This window comes from Megascapheus bottae, chromosome 23, assembly GCF_031878675.1.
Source record: "Megascapheus bottae isolate mThoBot1 chromosome 23, mThoBot2.hap1, whole genome shotgun sequence".
Classification (NCBI taxonomy): domain Eukaryota; kingdom Metazoa; phylum Chordata; class Mammalia; order Rodentia; family Geomyidae; genus Megascapheus; species Megascapheus bottae.
In genome coordinates this window covers 6,898,234-6,913,886 of record NC_143531.1, presented here as the reverse complement: position 1 = coordinate 6,913,886, position 15,653 = coordinate 6,898,234, and the positions used below count along the sequence as shown (strand labels likewise).

General features: G+C 36.4%; 1 protein-coding gene across 2 annotated transcripts in view; it reads left to right on the top strand.

The window, feature by feature from the left end:
- Positions 1 to 13,282, top strand: part of Ugt8 (UDP glycosyltransferase 8) — a 60,760-nt gene extending 47,478 nt beyond the window's left edge. For both annotated transcript variants that reach the window (XM_090356657.1, XM_090356656.1), the window contains exons 3-6: positions 31 to 173; positions 2,501 to 2,577; positions 5,085 to 5,304; positions 10,972 to 13,282. In XM_090356657.1, coding sequence (XP_090212783.1) covers positions 31 to 173; positions 2,501 to 2,577; positions 5,085 to 5,304; positions 10,972 to 11,335 — 804 coding nt within the window. In that variant the 3' untranslated portion in view covers positions 11,336 to 13,282. The remainder of the gene's footprint in view (positions 1 to 30; positions 174 to 2,500; positions 2,578 to 5,084; positions 5,305 to 10,971) is intronic.
- Positions 13,283 to 15,653: the final 2,371 nt, after the last annotated feature.

Sequence of the window (15,653 nt, the reverse complement as noted above, 5' to 3'; positions counted from 1 at the left end):
TAAAATTAATTGTCATGTTTCTTGTCGCAGGATCTCCAAAGATGGGTGAACAGTGCTGATGAGCATGGCTTTGTCCTGGTATCTTTTGGTGCTGGAGTTAAGTATCTGTCAGAAGAAATTGCTAACAAACTGGCAGGAGCTCTGGGGAGATTGCCTCAAAAGGTGATTTGGAGGTAAGGCAATATCAATAATATAGATCAATCCTTTGCTAGTGATTTTCAGTATCCCTATGTATCAGGGATACAGTATAGCTTTTGATATAAACACAGACATATCTGATATCAGTATCAACCACAGATCCCAGTAAAGTTCAGGTATTGATTTGCTGACAAGACTAGTGGGTTGCCCTTGAGGTTTCACTTTGTCTCTCAGTGCAGTGAAATGTAAGAATTAGTTCATAACATCTGTGATAAATTGAAACCTTTGGCTTGTAGTGTAGAAACAAGATGATTTAGAGTGATTTATTCTGTGTTGGATACATTTTTCATTTCCTTCAGATTTCTACCCTCATATACTTTTCTGATTAAAAAAGAAAAAGTAGTAGTATGGTGGTTTGTGTCTGTGTCTGCATTCTTAAGATACTCAAGAGGCTGAACCAGAGGATCAGAGCTTGAGGTCAATTTAAGCAGAAAAGTCTGTGCAGCATTGCAAAATTACCAACAGAAAGCAAGACTGGAAGCAGGGCTCAAATGATAGAGCATCAGTCAAACAACAAGCCAAGAAAGGACATGAAGCCATGTGCTCAAACCTTAGTACTGCCACCTTCCCCAATAAAATGGTTCAATACACTTTAAGGATTATTTAAATATTCCTTCAAATCCATTTTGGAATGAGATAGGACATGATGAATAGTTAAGACGTGCAACCATTTGTGTCCTTTGCGAATATTTTTTTATTGCTTTCTCTAAGAGGTTAGCCCATTATCGTTATACGCTAGTTAAGACTGATTCCTAGCTCAACATTTGTTCCCTTTGGAGTCACTCAAATTTCCAACCCGATATTTCAGTATCAGAGCTGAACACTTTTCTTTTTAGAGGTATTTATTTACTATTATGGCACCACTGTTGGAAATGGTACTAAAAACAATCTGCTTCTTGACAGACGTTGTCACTAAAGTCATTCTCAGTACTCAGACATTTAGAACCTTTCTTTTGCCATACTTTTTGAGGACCTCTTCCCATTTCTGGCTGAGCCATGCCATGTGTGCAGTATTGATTCTCACTATCCAGGGCTTTTTATTTGAGATTGCTAGTCTCACGGAGCTCTCTGTTTGGCAGGCACCCAGCAGACAGGCACCTTCTGCATTATTTTGGTAGTTTATGTCTGTTCACTGCACACTTTTGCCACTCACTTAGTAGGCACCTTTCCTAGTTCAGACAGAGAACAGCCTCTTTATGTCTTTTCATTTCACTCTGCTGTGCCAAGGTGTAAAGAATGGTCCTCCCAAACTTGTGCCTTCCCCTGGGCTCTGGATTACAAGGGTTAGACCTGGTGCCTGCTCTGGGGCTGTGCCTTGGTCTTTCTCATCTCCAGTTATGGCTACTCTTGTGGAACGCCTTCTAGCATCCCTCTACCCTACTGTCTCTGAACAGGTGAAAAGAAATAATCGAGAATGGATCTTTTATGTAGATAGGCTTATCAATCAATGGAAGATTTTTAAATTTATTTTTAAAATTACCTATAGTGCATCTTGATCAGTGTTACCCTTTCTATCATTCTCCCAAATCTTTCCCAATCCCATTCAGCAATTCAGCTTACCTGGTTCTATTATTTTATATGTATGTTGATTTTTTTTATTTAATTTTTTTTCAGTTTTAATTGTTTTGACAACCTTGAGGCTTGAACTCAGGGCCTGGCCACTGTTCCTGCTCAAGGCTAGCTAGTACTCTACCATATGAACCACAGTGCCACTTTTGGCTTTTTCTTAGTAGTTTATTGGAGATAAATGTCTTGGGGATTTTCTTGCCTCTATCTTCAGATTTCAGCCTCCTAACTAGCTGTGATTATAGGCATGAGCCACTAGTTTCAAGCTACATTGAATATTATGAGTGTATTTACCCTCCATTTTTCTCTCCACTCATCTATTCCCTTCCCCTCAGAAAAAAAGGCCACAAGCCAGGCCCAGGTCAGTCATGCCTGTAGTCCCAGTTACTCAGGATTCTGCACTATAAATATTGAGGTTTGAAGCCAACCCTGGGAGGAAAACTCTGAGAGATATATCTCCAGTTAGAAGTGCAAGTATGGTTCAAGTGGTAGCATGCTAGCCTGAAGCAAAAGAACCAAACAAGCAAAAGTGTGAGTCTCTGAGTTCAAACCCCAGTATACTAGCATAAAATAAAAACATTACAAAGAATCTGGATCTACGCAGCATGATTTCATTCTTGAGAATATCAACAACCTGATCATGTAACTCCTGTGAATCTACCAGTTTAACCAAAGAACTTATACAGTAAGTGAAGTTTGATTTCTGAACTGTTCATTGCCTGGTATCCATGTATAGGTTTTCAGGAGCCAAGCCAAAGAATCTAGGAAATAACACCAAGCTCATAGAGTGGTTGCCGCAAAATGACCTGCTGGGTAAGTGATTACTTACTAGGCTAGTAGAGTTTAATTGTGTAGACATAATTTTCCATACTTGAATAGTCCAAAAAATGTTGTGTGTGCAGTTTATGATGGACACATTACGTTCTTATGTAGATTTAAGTTCTCAAATTTCACAGCAATATTGCAATCTTGAAACTCTATTGTAAAAATGTCATAATTAAGGCCTGTAATTAAAAATTTTATGCTGGTCTCTAATTTTTAATCATCTAGAAAATAATACAAATAAAACTTCAATTGTCTTATCTGTCTAATTTCTCCCTAACCTACCAGGCATCTTTTTTTTTTTTTGCCAGTCCTCGGGGCCTGAGCACTGTCCTTGGACTTCCTCAAGGCTCGAGCTCTACCACTTGAGTCTCAGCACCACTTCTGGCTTTTTATTTTTCTATGTATGTGGTACCGAGGAATTGAACCTAGGTCTTAGTGCATGCTAGGCAAACGCTAACACTAGGCCAAACTCCCAGCCCCTACCAGGCATTTTTGTAGCAATTAATTTTTTTTAAACTTTTTGTTCCTTGAGATTCTAATCTTCGAATCAGAATGAAAATAATAATTTATTACATGCATGCATTTTGTGTATATTTGAATTTAAACAACTTAACTATATCCAATAAACCAGACAGTAAAAGTGAAAAGGTTTGTTTATTAACTAGGAAAACACAATAGTATATTATCCTCCTCATATTGAGAAGTGAAATTATAAAAATGTTTTTAGACTTTGACAATATCAACCACTATTTATTTATTCAATAATGCAAACCTTAAAACAACTAATATTTTAGTCTTAAAGGTGAAATGTTAAATTATTATCTTACCTTAAGTCAGTTTTAGAGGCGCCTATGATTCTCCTAATAGCAATTTGAATTGTATGACTAACCAACTACAAAAACTGTGTATATAATTCCTATTCACCTAACTCTTCATAAATATTATCCTGTCAATGATAAACTGGGGCAAAATGAACACAAAACCGTTCCTTTTTGCGATATTTGGTTTTGTCCATCTTTTTTCTTTTATATCTTTAAAACGATGACTTTGGAGTGTATAGAATATAGGAAGGAAGAAGGTAATCTGAATTAGAACTTGAAGATTAGTTTTTTTTAAAAACAGCAATGTGATACTAATGCCTGACAATGTTGTGGACATGTGTATCATGGATGACACTCTCTCGACTGCCAGGCTTAGTGACATGGTATTATTCAAAGGAAGGGTTTTGCTGCTGGAAAGAAAGTTCAAAGTTAGCTGGTCACCGGTGGGTGACCCATACCTGTAATTCTTAGCTACTCAGAAGGCTGAGATCTAAGGATTGTAATTTAAAGCCAGCCGAAGCAGAAAATCCTGTGAGATTTTTATCTCCAATGAACTAGCAAAAAGACAAAAGTGGAACTTTGGCTCAAGTGGTAGAGCATTAGTCTTGAGTGGAAAAACTTAGCAATGGCATCCAGACCCTGAATGCACAGAGTTCAAACTTAATTTCCACTTCTGTTTACTTAGGTGTAAGAGTCATTTGAGATGTGCAGACATTGACTGACAAGTCCCATTGCACTTAGGGACAGGAATGTTCCAAATGCCTCATTGCATCTGTCTCTACTTGGGTGCTTAAAAGGAAAAACTGATAGAACATAGATGTTGTAAAGAGTGGTTGCTATGTATCCAATACGTACTGTATGTTGTATGTGCTAAATGCTATATCCTCTTTAGGTGAGTCCTCAATTCTCCATTGACTTCTGTGATTCAGCCTTACCTTTCTGCATTGTTTCAAATGACCTGTGTTTGACTTTAGTATAGATGAGTGATGCATGGTAACCTGATAACCTCAAAATAGAAGTGTAATTAGGGTAACATGCAGTTGGTACCTGGTATTGGTACCTGGTATTGTTTCTTATTTTCCTTGGCTTCCTATTCACTTCTGTATATTTAAATATATGTTGTCAGTCAGATTGTATTTCAAGGATGTTGTAATATACTTCATTGCTAATGCTATGCATTTTCAACACATAAAGTAACTTTTAATTGATATATACCAATAAGGCAGTTATGTGTGTAATGAGCAATGTATGTATGTTTCATACACTGGTCTAGAAAAAGAGTCAATGAAATAAGTCTTTAAAATTATTCATGTGGCCATGAGCCGGTGGTTCATGTTTGTAATCCTATCTACTCTGGATCTTAAGATTTGAGGATGGTGGTTCACAGCCAGCCTGAGCAGGAAAGTCCATGAGACTCTTGTCCCTAACTACCAAAAAGCCAGAGTTTAAACTGAGGCTTAAATAATAGAGTGAAAAAGCTCAGATACAGCATCCAAGGCATTGGGTTCAAGCCCTGCATCTAGAATAAGATGAAAAAAAATTATGTATATGATTACTGTAGTACTGCGTTTTGAAGAAGTAATGGAAAATATATGACATTTATGGTTACTACTATAGAAGTCTGAATGCTAACATAATTATGTTTTACATTATTTTTATTTTTGTTCTCTTTAGGGCATTCAAATATCAAAGCCTTCCTGAGTCATGGTGGTTTGAACAGTATTTTTGAAACTATGTACCATGGTGTACCAGTAGTGGGAATCCCTCTCTTTGGAGACCATTATGATACCATGACCCGAGTACAGGCAAAGGGTATGGGGATCTTGCTGGAATGGAAGACAGTTACTGAAGGAGAACTGTATGAAGCACTGGTGAAAGTTATTAATAATCCCAGGTAAGGCTTCAATTAATATGACATCAAACTCTATATGTACATATATAATACCTATCATATATCATAGCTCACATATCAATATGTATATGGTGTATATCATATGGTATATGACATATGTGATCTGTAATATATATGATCTATGATATATATTACCTAGATCACAATTACATAGATATAATATAATGTCTCTTACATATTACATATGTATTATACATGATCTATTTTATATGATTGCATATATACAGATATATGTGTGTATATACAGAATACTACATATGTATAGACAGAAATGGTATATGTGTGTATATATGTGTGTGTATTAATGCACACATATATCATTTTATAAACAATGTATTGTCAATAACTAGCTATCCATCAATATTCAGTTGAGGCATCACAAAACCATTCTTTATATTTCTCTGCTAATGGCTTATGTATATTTCCCATTATCTGAAAACTGTGCTTATAGTGTTTCAAACATTGTGTCTTTTGTTTAATGTAGTATGCCTCAGAAACTTACCGCATTATTTTTATTATCTACATTATAATCTTGAAATACTGGAAATTCAGAAAGCGTTAGTAGTTGGTCTGTAGTCACACATTCTTAGAGAAAAAAAAATTGAGGCCAAAACTGATTGCCAAGGCAGATTGGTACCTCATGGTAGTACAGCGTGGCTGGCTCTCCCTAGCACTGGGTATTGCTAGGGCGCATGGTGATTCAGACTCTTTCTGTGTATTTCGCCTTTATGTCCTTGAAGTAGCTGAGTTCATCCTGTTCACAATGAGCTTGGGAGAGTGCATGCAACAGCTGGTCTGTGTAGCTTTGAAACAGAGAAACCGTTTCACCCATTTTAAGGTGTAATGTTTAATGTATCATGCATTTCAAATGACATTGAAGAATTAAAGAGAGTTTCTTTTGTTTATACCTGGGGCACACAAATTAACCCTGTGTTGAGAAAAGCTGATCTAGTCTAAGAGATACCAACCATAAGAAAAACGATTTCACACAAAAGGATACAGCATACATGTAAAACTCCTCACAGAAGATCATTCTGTTGCCTTTCTGTGAACTCAGGAGTGGATCTCATTCTCTGAGTGCTGAAAGAGACCTTAGGTCTTGCTCACGACTCTGAAACATACATTCTATGGTCCAGGGTGCCTGGGAATATTCCCCTTCTGTAATCTGTAGCTTTCTTTTTAATGTCTAATGTTCACTCAAAGTATAATGTTCTTAGAAAAACATATACATGCATAATATATACACATGTGAAATGCACATGCATACATGTATGTTGCATGTGTGTATGCATGCATAAATATGCACGTGTGTACACACATGTGCATGTATGTGTAATAGTGTGGAATATATGTTAGGCTATTATATAATACACATGTTCTTTTGTTTGTTTTTCTTGTGGTGCTGAATATTGAGGGCAGGGCCTTACACATACTAGGCGAGTGCTATACTCTAGATCAGCCCAGCTGAGATGTCTGTGGTATGAGAAGTCTGGATCACAGAGATTAGGATAAAATGTTAGGTGGTAGCTATAGGGTCTTGAAGCATAGGTACAAAGAAAGATTTTACTTGGTGTAGAAATGACAGTGATTTTTGTAGTATGCCCTTTTCTAAAACTTATTCCATAATGAATTAGAGTCATGTGTTTCACATTATAACAATGGTATACATTTAATGTGCAATCATTATTAAAGGCTAATTTAAACATTATACCCAAAGTATTTTAGTCTAAGCCAAAAAACCAACATTCCTGGGAACGATTTTTTATTTTGAAAATTTATAACAATATAACACAAACATATTCTTGAGATAATTCTTTGTGAGTATGTGCCAGCCCTGAGGCTTGAACTCAGGACCTGGGTACTGTCCCTGAGCAATGGAGCTCAAAGCTGTTGCTTTACCACTTGAGCCAGCCCCACTTCTAACTTTTTGCTAGTTAATTGGAGATAAGAGTTTCATGGACTTTCCTGACTAGCTGGTTTTAAACTGTGATCCTCATAAATCACCTGCCTGACTTACTACAATTACAGACATGAACTAGACACCCATCTGAGAATTATTATTCCTTGAGAGAGAATTCTTTAGCTTCTATAGATTTCTGTTATTGTGAGTCAAGTTGTAAAGCAAGACGAAGAATGTGTCATTATAATAGCAAATATCTAGCCAATGGTCAACTCTTAATAGAATGCTTACTTAAAAATATATAATGTGTTGTAATTTGTCCTTACAAGGTGATTCTTTTTTATTAAAAGGGCCTTTATCTACAAGATGCTGTGGAATCATTTAAGACTTATTCTTATGATCATTTATTTTTTTGGTATTTTGTAATCTTCATATTCTTACTGGAAAAATATTTTGAACTATGCTAGGAAGGAAAGCAGCTAAACAGCCCCAGTTCTGGAAATACCCTCCCCTTGAAACTCTTACCTATGAACTTCCCTATGTGTTCCCATTTCTCTGAGAAAAAAGTCAAAATGAGATTGATTAGTGAGCACCTACTTGATGAGTCAGTCCAGGGTAGGAAGTTGAGTTTGACTGATGATGCTTCTTACCTGTACCCAAGCTGAGACAGATGGTGAAGGAAGGGCTTATGTGGTAAGTAGTGATTAAAGACTGAGTAAATCTATTGAAGTTTCAGGTGAGTTAATTATTTATTCAGTGGGGCAAGAGGTCAGATTCTCCATAAAGAATCCTCATCAAGTTTATTCTATTTAACCATCCTGAAGGAAGGGCCATGTATACACAGAGAAATTTTGGGATAAACTTTTTGTTATTTTATTTTTTTGCAAATTATCTTTAAAGTAGTATATAAAGGCACAGGAAATTTAAGATACCTGAGGACTAACTCTGCCTTTCTTAAAATAGTTATTTTAAGACAGTATGTTTCATAGTTTTCCTCTTTAAAGATATCTTTTTTTGTTTGTTCGTTTGGTTTTTTATTTGGTGCTGATTCTAGGTCTTGAACTCAGGGCATTTTTGTTTTTCTTTTGGTACTAGGAAAGTTCTTTACCAACTGAGCTGCATCCCAACTCTAAAAATGCCTTTTTATTCCTCAAAACCTTCCTTTTGAAAAGGAGTAATCAAGTGTTTTTTGCTTCCCTTTTGTCCGCAATGAAAAGTCAAGATCAATTATAAAGCATCATTCATTAGAGTTTAGAATGTTCTATATCTGTATCCATTATGTGATACTAATTTTGATGTGAGGCTTTGGTGAGAGAGACCATGTACCTTTAAAAAAGGGGGTTCTCTTATCCTAAATATATGTAGAAGAACCTGCAACTAATGGAGCTAGCTTGCCCTTTCTCTCAGGCCTCCCACTCCTCTATTTACTGCTTTTCAACTTTGCTGATGTACTTGGCAAAAGCTTAATGTATAGGGCTAGCGCTGCATTGTAAAACGGGTTATCAGAATCACTTCCAAGTATCTGAGTAGATTTGTCATAAACTATGGAATCACACAACTCTAACTTCCTATTGGCAGCTTCCTTCTGGAGCCTTCCTTTCATTATATCTCAGAATGGCTTAAGATCAATTTATCTGTTTCTTGTTATTCACCCTAGTATATAAAGTCATGTAAGAATCCCAGCAGTTAATTTGATTGCCTCTCGTCCTTGACATTTAACCCAGTTTCCCAGTGACTCCTGTGAACTCATCTACTGCTCAGTTTTCCTATCTTGCTAACACCACTACCATTTTTTTGGCCATTAGTGTCATCTCGTGTGCAGTCATTTCATCCCAACACTTTCTGTTATTATTATTATTATTATTATTATTATCATTTATCATTAAACTTTAGTTGTATAAAAGGGTTTCAATTCAACATATTAATAAGTATCATGGATATAGATCAGTGTCATCCCTCCATCATCCCCTCATCAGTCATACTTTTGTGTGTGTGGGGGGGGGAGTCATGGGGCTTGAACGCTGGGCCTGGGAGCTGTCTCTGAACTCTTGAGCTCAAAGCTACTACCCTACCCCATGAGCCACAGCCCCATTTATCACCAGTAATACTTTTAACTAACATGAACCCACTGATTTAATGGCTGTTTTGGCCCTAATATGTAAACTACATGTTCTTTATTTGGAAAAACCTTTAAGCAAGAGTCCCCTACCTCCAAACATTTCTCATCCCTCATATCATATATGTTTTCCAGAAAACAATGTGTCCTTGTCTGTACTGCTGCTTGTCCTCCTTATGGTTCACTTCATATTGTTCTTTTTCTTGGTCAGCTCCACACACATATCCACACTTTTGATGTCTTATAAACTATCCTCTATGCTGTAATCTCTCCACGTAGAACATTTTTGGGTATATATGCCAATACTGGGACTTGATGTCAAGACCTCAAGCTCTGGCTCATCTTTTACTTTCATAGCTGGTGCTCTACACATCAGCCACTCACCTCCAGTTCTTTCTTTGTGATGGCTATTGGAGTATAGAGTCTCTTGATCTGTCTGTGGCAGCTGGATTGGAACATGGATCATCAGCTCTCAGCCTCACCTGTAGCCTGGATTATAGGCATGAGCTTCTGGCATCCAGCCTAGAATTTATTTCTTATGTCTCAGCACTGTAAAATTTCATCAAGCTGCTGTATGCTCCAGGTGGGACACACATAGCCTTTTGTCAAAGGTGGCCCCACAGATGTGCAGTTACGTAGCTTTAGATGTTCATACTCTATTACTTCAGTGGTAATAATGAAATCATTTTTTTCTTTTTTTTGCCAGTCCTGGGCTTGGACTCAGGGCTTGAGCACTGTCCTTGGACTTTCTCAAGGCTAGCATTCTGCCACTTGAGCCTCAGCACCGCTTCCGGCTTTTTGCTATGTATGTGGTACTGAGGAATCGAACCCAGGTCATCCTGCATGCTAGGCAAGCACTCTACCACTAGGCCAAACTCCCAGCCCTAATTAAATCATTTTTAAAATACGTTTTTACTTAATGTTTTAATTATCTTTTAGCAGTCGAACAAGATGTTTCAATACATGTGAATTTATGAGTACAGTGAGGGATGGTTCTCCATCTCTCATAAGCCATTTTCTCAAGTTTCAGATGGACTTTTAAATTAATCATTTAAGAAAATATTTTTTTCTCATTTTCTCTTTTGGTAGTGCTGGGGTTTGAACATAGGCGCCCAGGGTTTCTAAACAGGCATTCTACTGCACAGTCAGGTCTCAATACAGCTACATATATGCTGTTATCTATTTAGTAGTGTTTGTCAATGCCTTTCATCTATGTATTACAATGTTGTCATGTCATCCTTTAATGTTAATTTAAATTTAAACAAATTAAATATTAAAGTTCTTTCTTGGGTGGGGGAGTGGCATTGCTTAAAAGCCTCCGGAGAGAAGAGCTAGGTTGTGACACAGTAAGTCAAGAAGACAGACTTAGAAAAGCATCAATCTGAATCTCACCTTTTTAAATTATTCAAGTTTCATAGCATCTGATTTTGTTCCTGTGTACCAGTTTCACATGCATTACGTTAAGCCAACAGAAGATGATGAGTTGAAAGCATATATTCCTAGATACAGCATAAACAGTGGTTATTGTTACTGGTTTGTTCTTGTTGTTGTTATCCATTTTTAAGTTGAGTAGTCCACACCTACAGAGCCTTACATGCACATGATTATCCTGTATTTTCCCCCTGCTCCTTAGCTACCGACAGAGGGCTCAGAAGCTGTCAGAGATTCACAAGGACCAACCTGGCCATCCCGTCAACCGGACTCTCTATTGGATAGATTACATCCTCCGTCACAATGGAGCCCACCACCTCCGTGCCACTGTCTATCAGATCTCTTTCTGTCAGTATTTTTTACTGGATATTGCCTTTGTGCTTTTGTTTGGTGCTGCCTTGTTTTATTTCCTCCTGACCCGCCTGACGACATTTATTTACAGAACATTCACAAGTCTGTGGTCTATAAATAAGCAGAGCACTGTTAATGGACATTACCACAATGGATTCCTCAATGGTAAATACAAAAGGAATGGCCATCTTAAACATGAAAAGAAAGTGAAGTGAGCCAGCAGCCCAGGTGATGGAAACAAGTTGATCTAGCCACTGCGTTTATAATTTAGGCTAACAGCTACTAAAAAAGCAAAGCGTTGGTAAACAATTCTAACCTTTCCTTATCAGATCTTACTAATGAAATTCTGTGGATTTACAAAGGCTGTACAAGAAAGCACAAACCTAAACATCTATTTTATTCCAATACCGGTGTAGAGTTGGCCCTGAACTAGAAGAAGCCTTAATTATTTAAATGAATTTAAGACACCTGGTCAAACCTTAGTTTAAAATCTTGATATGTGTGGGAGTCACAAGGGTGTGTGTGTGTGTGTGTGTGTGTGTGTGTGTGTGTGGTATGTGTGTGTGTACCACTTCAGAGAGTTTTCCCTGGCTGCTTGTATTTGTTGAAAGACTAACACAGGAGAGAATGAATGGAATAGAAAGATAGTTAGAATCCAGCTGCCCTGCCCCTCTTCTAGCATTTTTACATGCATGAACTCAGAATAGTACCATAGAAGAAAAACAGTTCCCTCAAACTGTTTTGTACCATTTGTTAATTTTATTGTCCTGTGTTCTTGTTTTCCTTGTTTTATCAATTGTGAACCCTTCTAGAGAAACATGGAATTAAGAATATCTATGAATTTGTTATCAATCACAGCTTACTTCTATTTCCCTCTGGCTAACAGCTTTCTTCTGGGAAAAAAAAAGTTCCTTTTCATATTTTAATGAGTGACATTTTGCTAAGTGCATTATTTAAAGCAACAAAGCTTGGATTTTTGTTCAGTGTACTGACGAGTATTGCTTATGTGGCTTTTTTGAAAACAGGGCTATAGGTGAATGTTAATGTAATTGTTTATTGGCTTTTCCATCCTGTATGTTTTGAACATTCAGCCATTACAGTTCTAAAATGTCAACGTGATAGCTCCATCTTCATCCCGTGTACCCTCTGGTCCACAAAATTTATAGTACATAGGTGCCAACATTCAATTCTTTTCAAGAGAGCGTTCATGATTCTTGCTTTCGGTACCTGTTTTTTCTGCAGAGGGTTGAGATTGTTGTTAAAAAATCATACTCTCCATCATATACAGAAGTGACAGAATTGTCCAACCTGTTTGCACAAATGAGTTTTAGTTTCACTTCTGGGTCTTTTAGATATATTTTCCTGTTATGGTGGCTGACAGGAAACAGAGACATTTGGGATTGTTTGATTTTGCAGTGATGACGTCATGGGCTTCATAAAGTCAGGACATCGCTGGTGGCAACCACACATTTATTCCATGTCTTTCTGTTTACTTCTTATTTGCACTACACATGTTGAGTGTGTGTTTTATTTATTTGTCATTAGATATCCTGTGTCTGCAAGTAAATTAACCCAAGATTCACTTAACATCATTCATTTGTGGGGAAGAGTTGGGGAAAATTCTAGAATGCTGTAATTCTTATCATACACAATGACATACATCATCATTCTTCCCACCACGAGCCACTGTCCTAAACTTGGAAATATTTTCACCAGTAACTCTCTCATGTACAATGCAGACAAATGCACTGCTTTCTGAATACTTGAAGAAATGGTATTACACAAAAAAGTATCAGTCATATCTTTTCACAATCGTACCAGAGCATTGCTGTCAAAAGGGGAGAAAACTACACAGGCTATGAGTGGTGGGCTGCTAATGGGAATTAGAGTGTATGAATGAGTTGATGTTACATTTTTTGGAATTTGATGAAATTGAAAGGATGCACTGACTGGATGCAAAAGTTAATCTCCACTGTGATTTAAAAAGAAAAGCTTAATAAACATGATTTAAAGTAGAGAAGTGTTGCTGGGATAAACTTTTTATTCAGATTTTATTTCATAATAGATGATTAATATGTTTCTAAGGCAAACCTTCCACCATTTTGTGTGTGTATATGTGTATGTGTGTGACTTTGAAAACAAGGTATTAAATGTGAGAATGGATTTTTCTTATCAAATACATGGGTTGGTTTTCCTTATAAGAACACCAGCACAGACTATAAAACACTGTCACAGAATTAAGAACGTCAAGAACAACTATGGTTGGAGGGCTGTTAGTTTTAAGAAAGCATGTGATTTAATATTTTCCACACTTAGGCTGGATTTTCTAATAAATCACAGAAGGTTTGTATGTGCTTTTTTTTTTTACAGAACTAATTTGTGTAACTTCTTCGAAAGTTCCATGGCTAATTATACCAGACATTACAATATTCTTCTAGAGCAGTAACACTTATCCCACAAAGGAGAAATGGAAAATTTGGTTGTCTAGAATTAGAGCACATGTCTGACATATCTGGGATAAAGCACTGGTTTATGATTATACGAGGAAGGTGTTAGGTGGCCTCTTCAAAGCCCAGCTTTATACCAAATCCCCAAACGCTACTAAAATTGAACCATTTCCTTTTGAAAATGAAAGGTTCAGGCAGCAGCTTGGGATATTGCCTGTCATGAAGCCCTGGGATTTATACCCACAAAAGAAACAGCCAAAAAAATCCAAAGAGCAACTTCAAGAGACAACTTTGTGATATGTATTATAAATGTAATTTATTTTTTTACTCTTGCTTCTAAGTAATTGAATTAGTTTGTAAATATAAAATTGCATTTGAAAATGCTTACTTACAATCAGTGTCATCAACTGAGGTAGATTGGATAGAAGTAGGAAACATTTAAATCTTCAGTGATGAAATTTTGAGAGTTATAGTTTGCTGTCCACAAACTAGTTAGAGAGCATATTTTCCCACTTTTGAGATGTTAAGGGTTTTGGCTAATTTTTAGAAAGATGTGTTTGGTGCAGAGATGCTATTGATAGTTTCAGTAGACAGTAACCTTTTTTTCCTGACAGTTTAATAATTGTGCTCACAAATATGCACAGTTAAAACATTCATCTTGTCATTTTCTATAAGACCTGGGGTCTGGATGCTGCTGGAGGTTCCCCTTTACTTGAAAATCTCAGCTGCTGATGCAGGAGTACCAGCAGAAAGTGTTGCTGGTTGGTACTCTTATTTTTAAAAGAAATATAGACACGAGGACACATTATTATATCACTAATATATTCTTTTTGGAAGTGCAGACATGATTTAAGAGAAAAAAACACATTGTAGTCTGAATAGTTATTGTAATAAAACTAGATTTTATTTTTCCCAATACAAAATAATGCGATTTCATGTCATTTGGAGGGAAATGGAGATATCTGGAAAAAATTATGTTGAGTGAGGTGAGACATTCAGGCAAAAGGCATATGTGTTTTCTCATATGTGGAAATTAAAGCTCAAATATAAACATACATAGAATGCCTAAAGAGCCCTATGCATTTGTAGATGTTCACAATGAATAAAGTACAGCGCATGCACAGGTGCAGGTTACCATGGAGTAACCCCTTTGAGCAGTCAATGAACCATTTAACAAAATCGAAATCAAGAAACTGGAACAATTGTCTTGGGGGGACTAAACGTTAAAAGGAGGGAGGCCGAGACAAATGGAGAGGGAAGTGGTGAGTAAATACACGCACAACATTCAATTTACATGTGTGGAAATTCAACTAGGAGACAGACAGATGGGGTTGGGATAAATAAGGGGAGAATGATGGAATGATATTGACCAAGATGCAATGTACACAAATGGATATGCTAAAGGGAAACCTCTTTGTATAGCAATTTAAAAAATAACTTGTTTTTTTTGTTCAAACACCATGATCTAAAGTCATGAAAAACTCAGAACCACATATAAAAGTATGTTGTTATTCAAATAAAACAATTATAATCATAAATCGAATGCTAATCTCAGGTATACAATAGTCATTAATAAAGCATTTTAATTTATTTACCAATAAAAGCTGAATTTCTAACTGAATTTTGTAGAAGTGAAAGCATTATAGTCTTGTCTTAGCTTCTACAATTCACTTTCACTTTTTCAATAATCCTACTTTGTGTAAGAAGTGATCATTCGTTATTGCAAAGGAGTTAATTATAACTATATGAATTAACTAATTAATTGAACACACCACCAAAAGATAACTTCTGCCATGATTTCTTATATCCTAATATCAGGATCAGATTTCCATTTACATAGGAAAAGAAAAAAAAACTTCAATTGTGGATCATTTTCTCACTGGCATTCTTCATGTAATGTTTAGTCAGGGGATCTATTTCCTTTTTACTTAGTAAGACGTTTCATTAGAGTAGTATTGTTGTAAGGGATATTTTGTATTTATATGAAATTCTATTTCAGTTACACCTGTAGGCCTTTGATTGAAGCTTGACTTTCAGGAGAAATGGGAATTTTGAATAGAAACACATGGATAAATTGCATGTGATA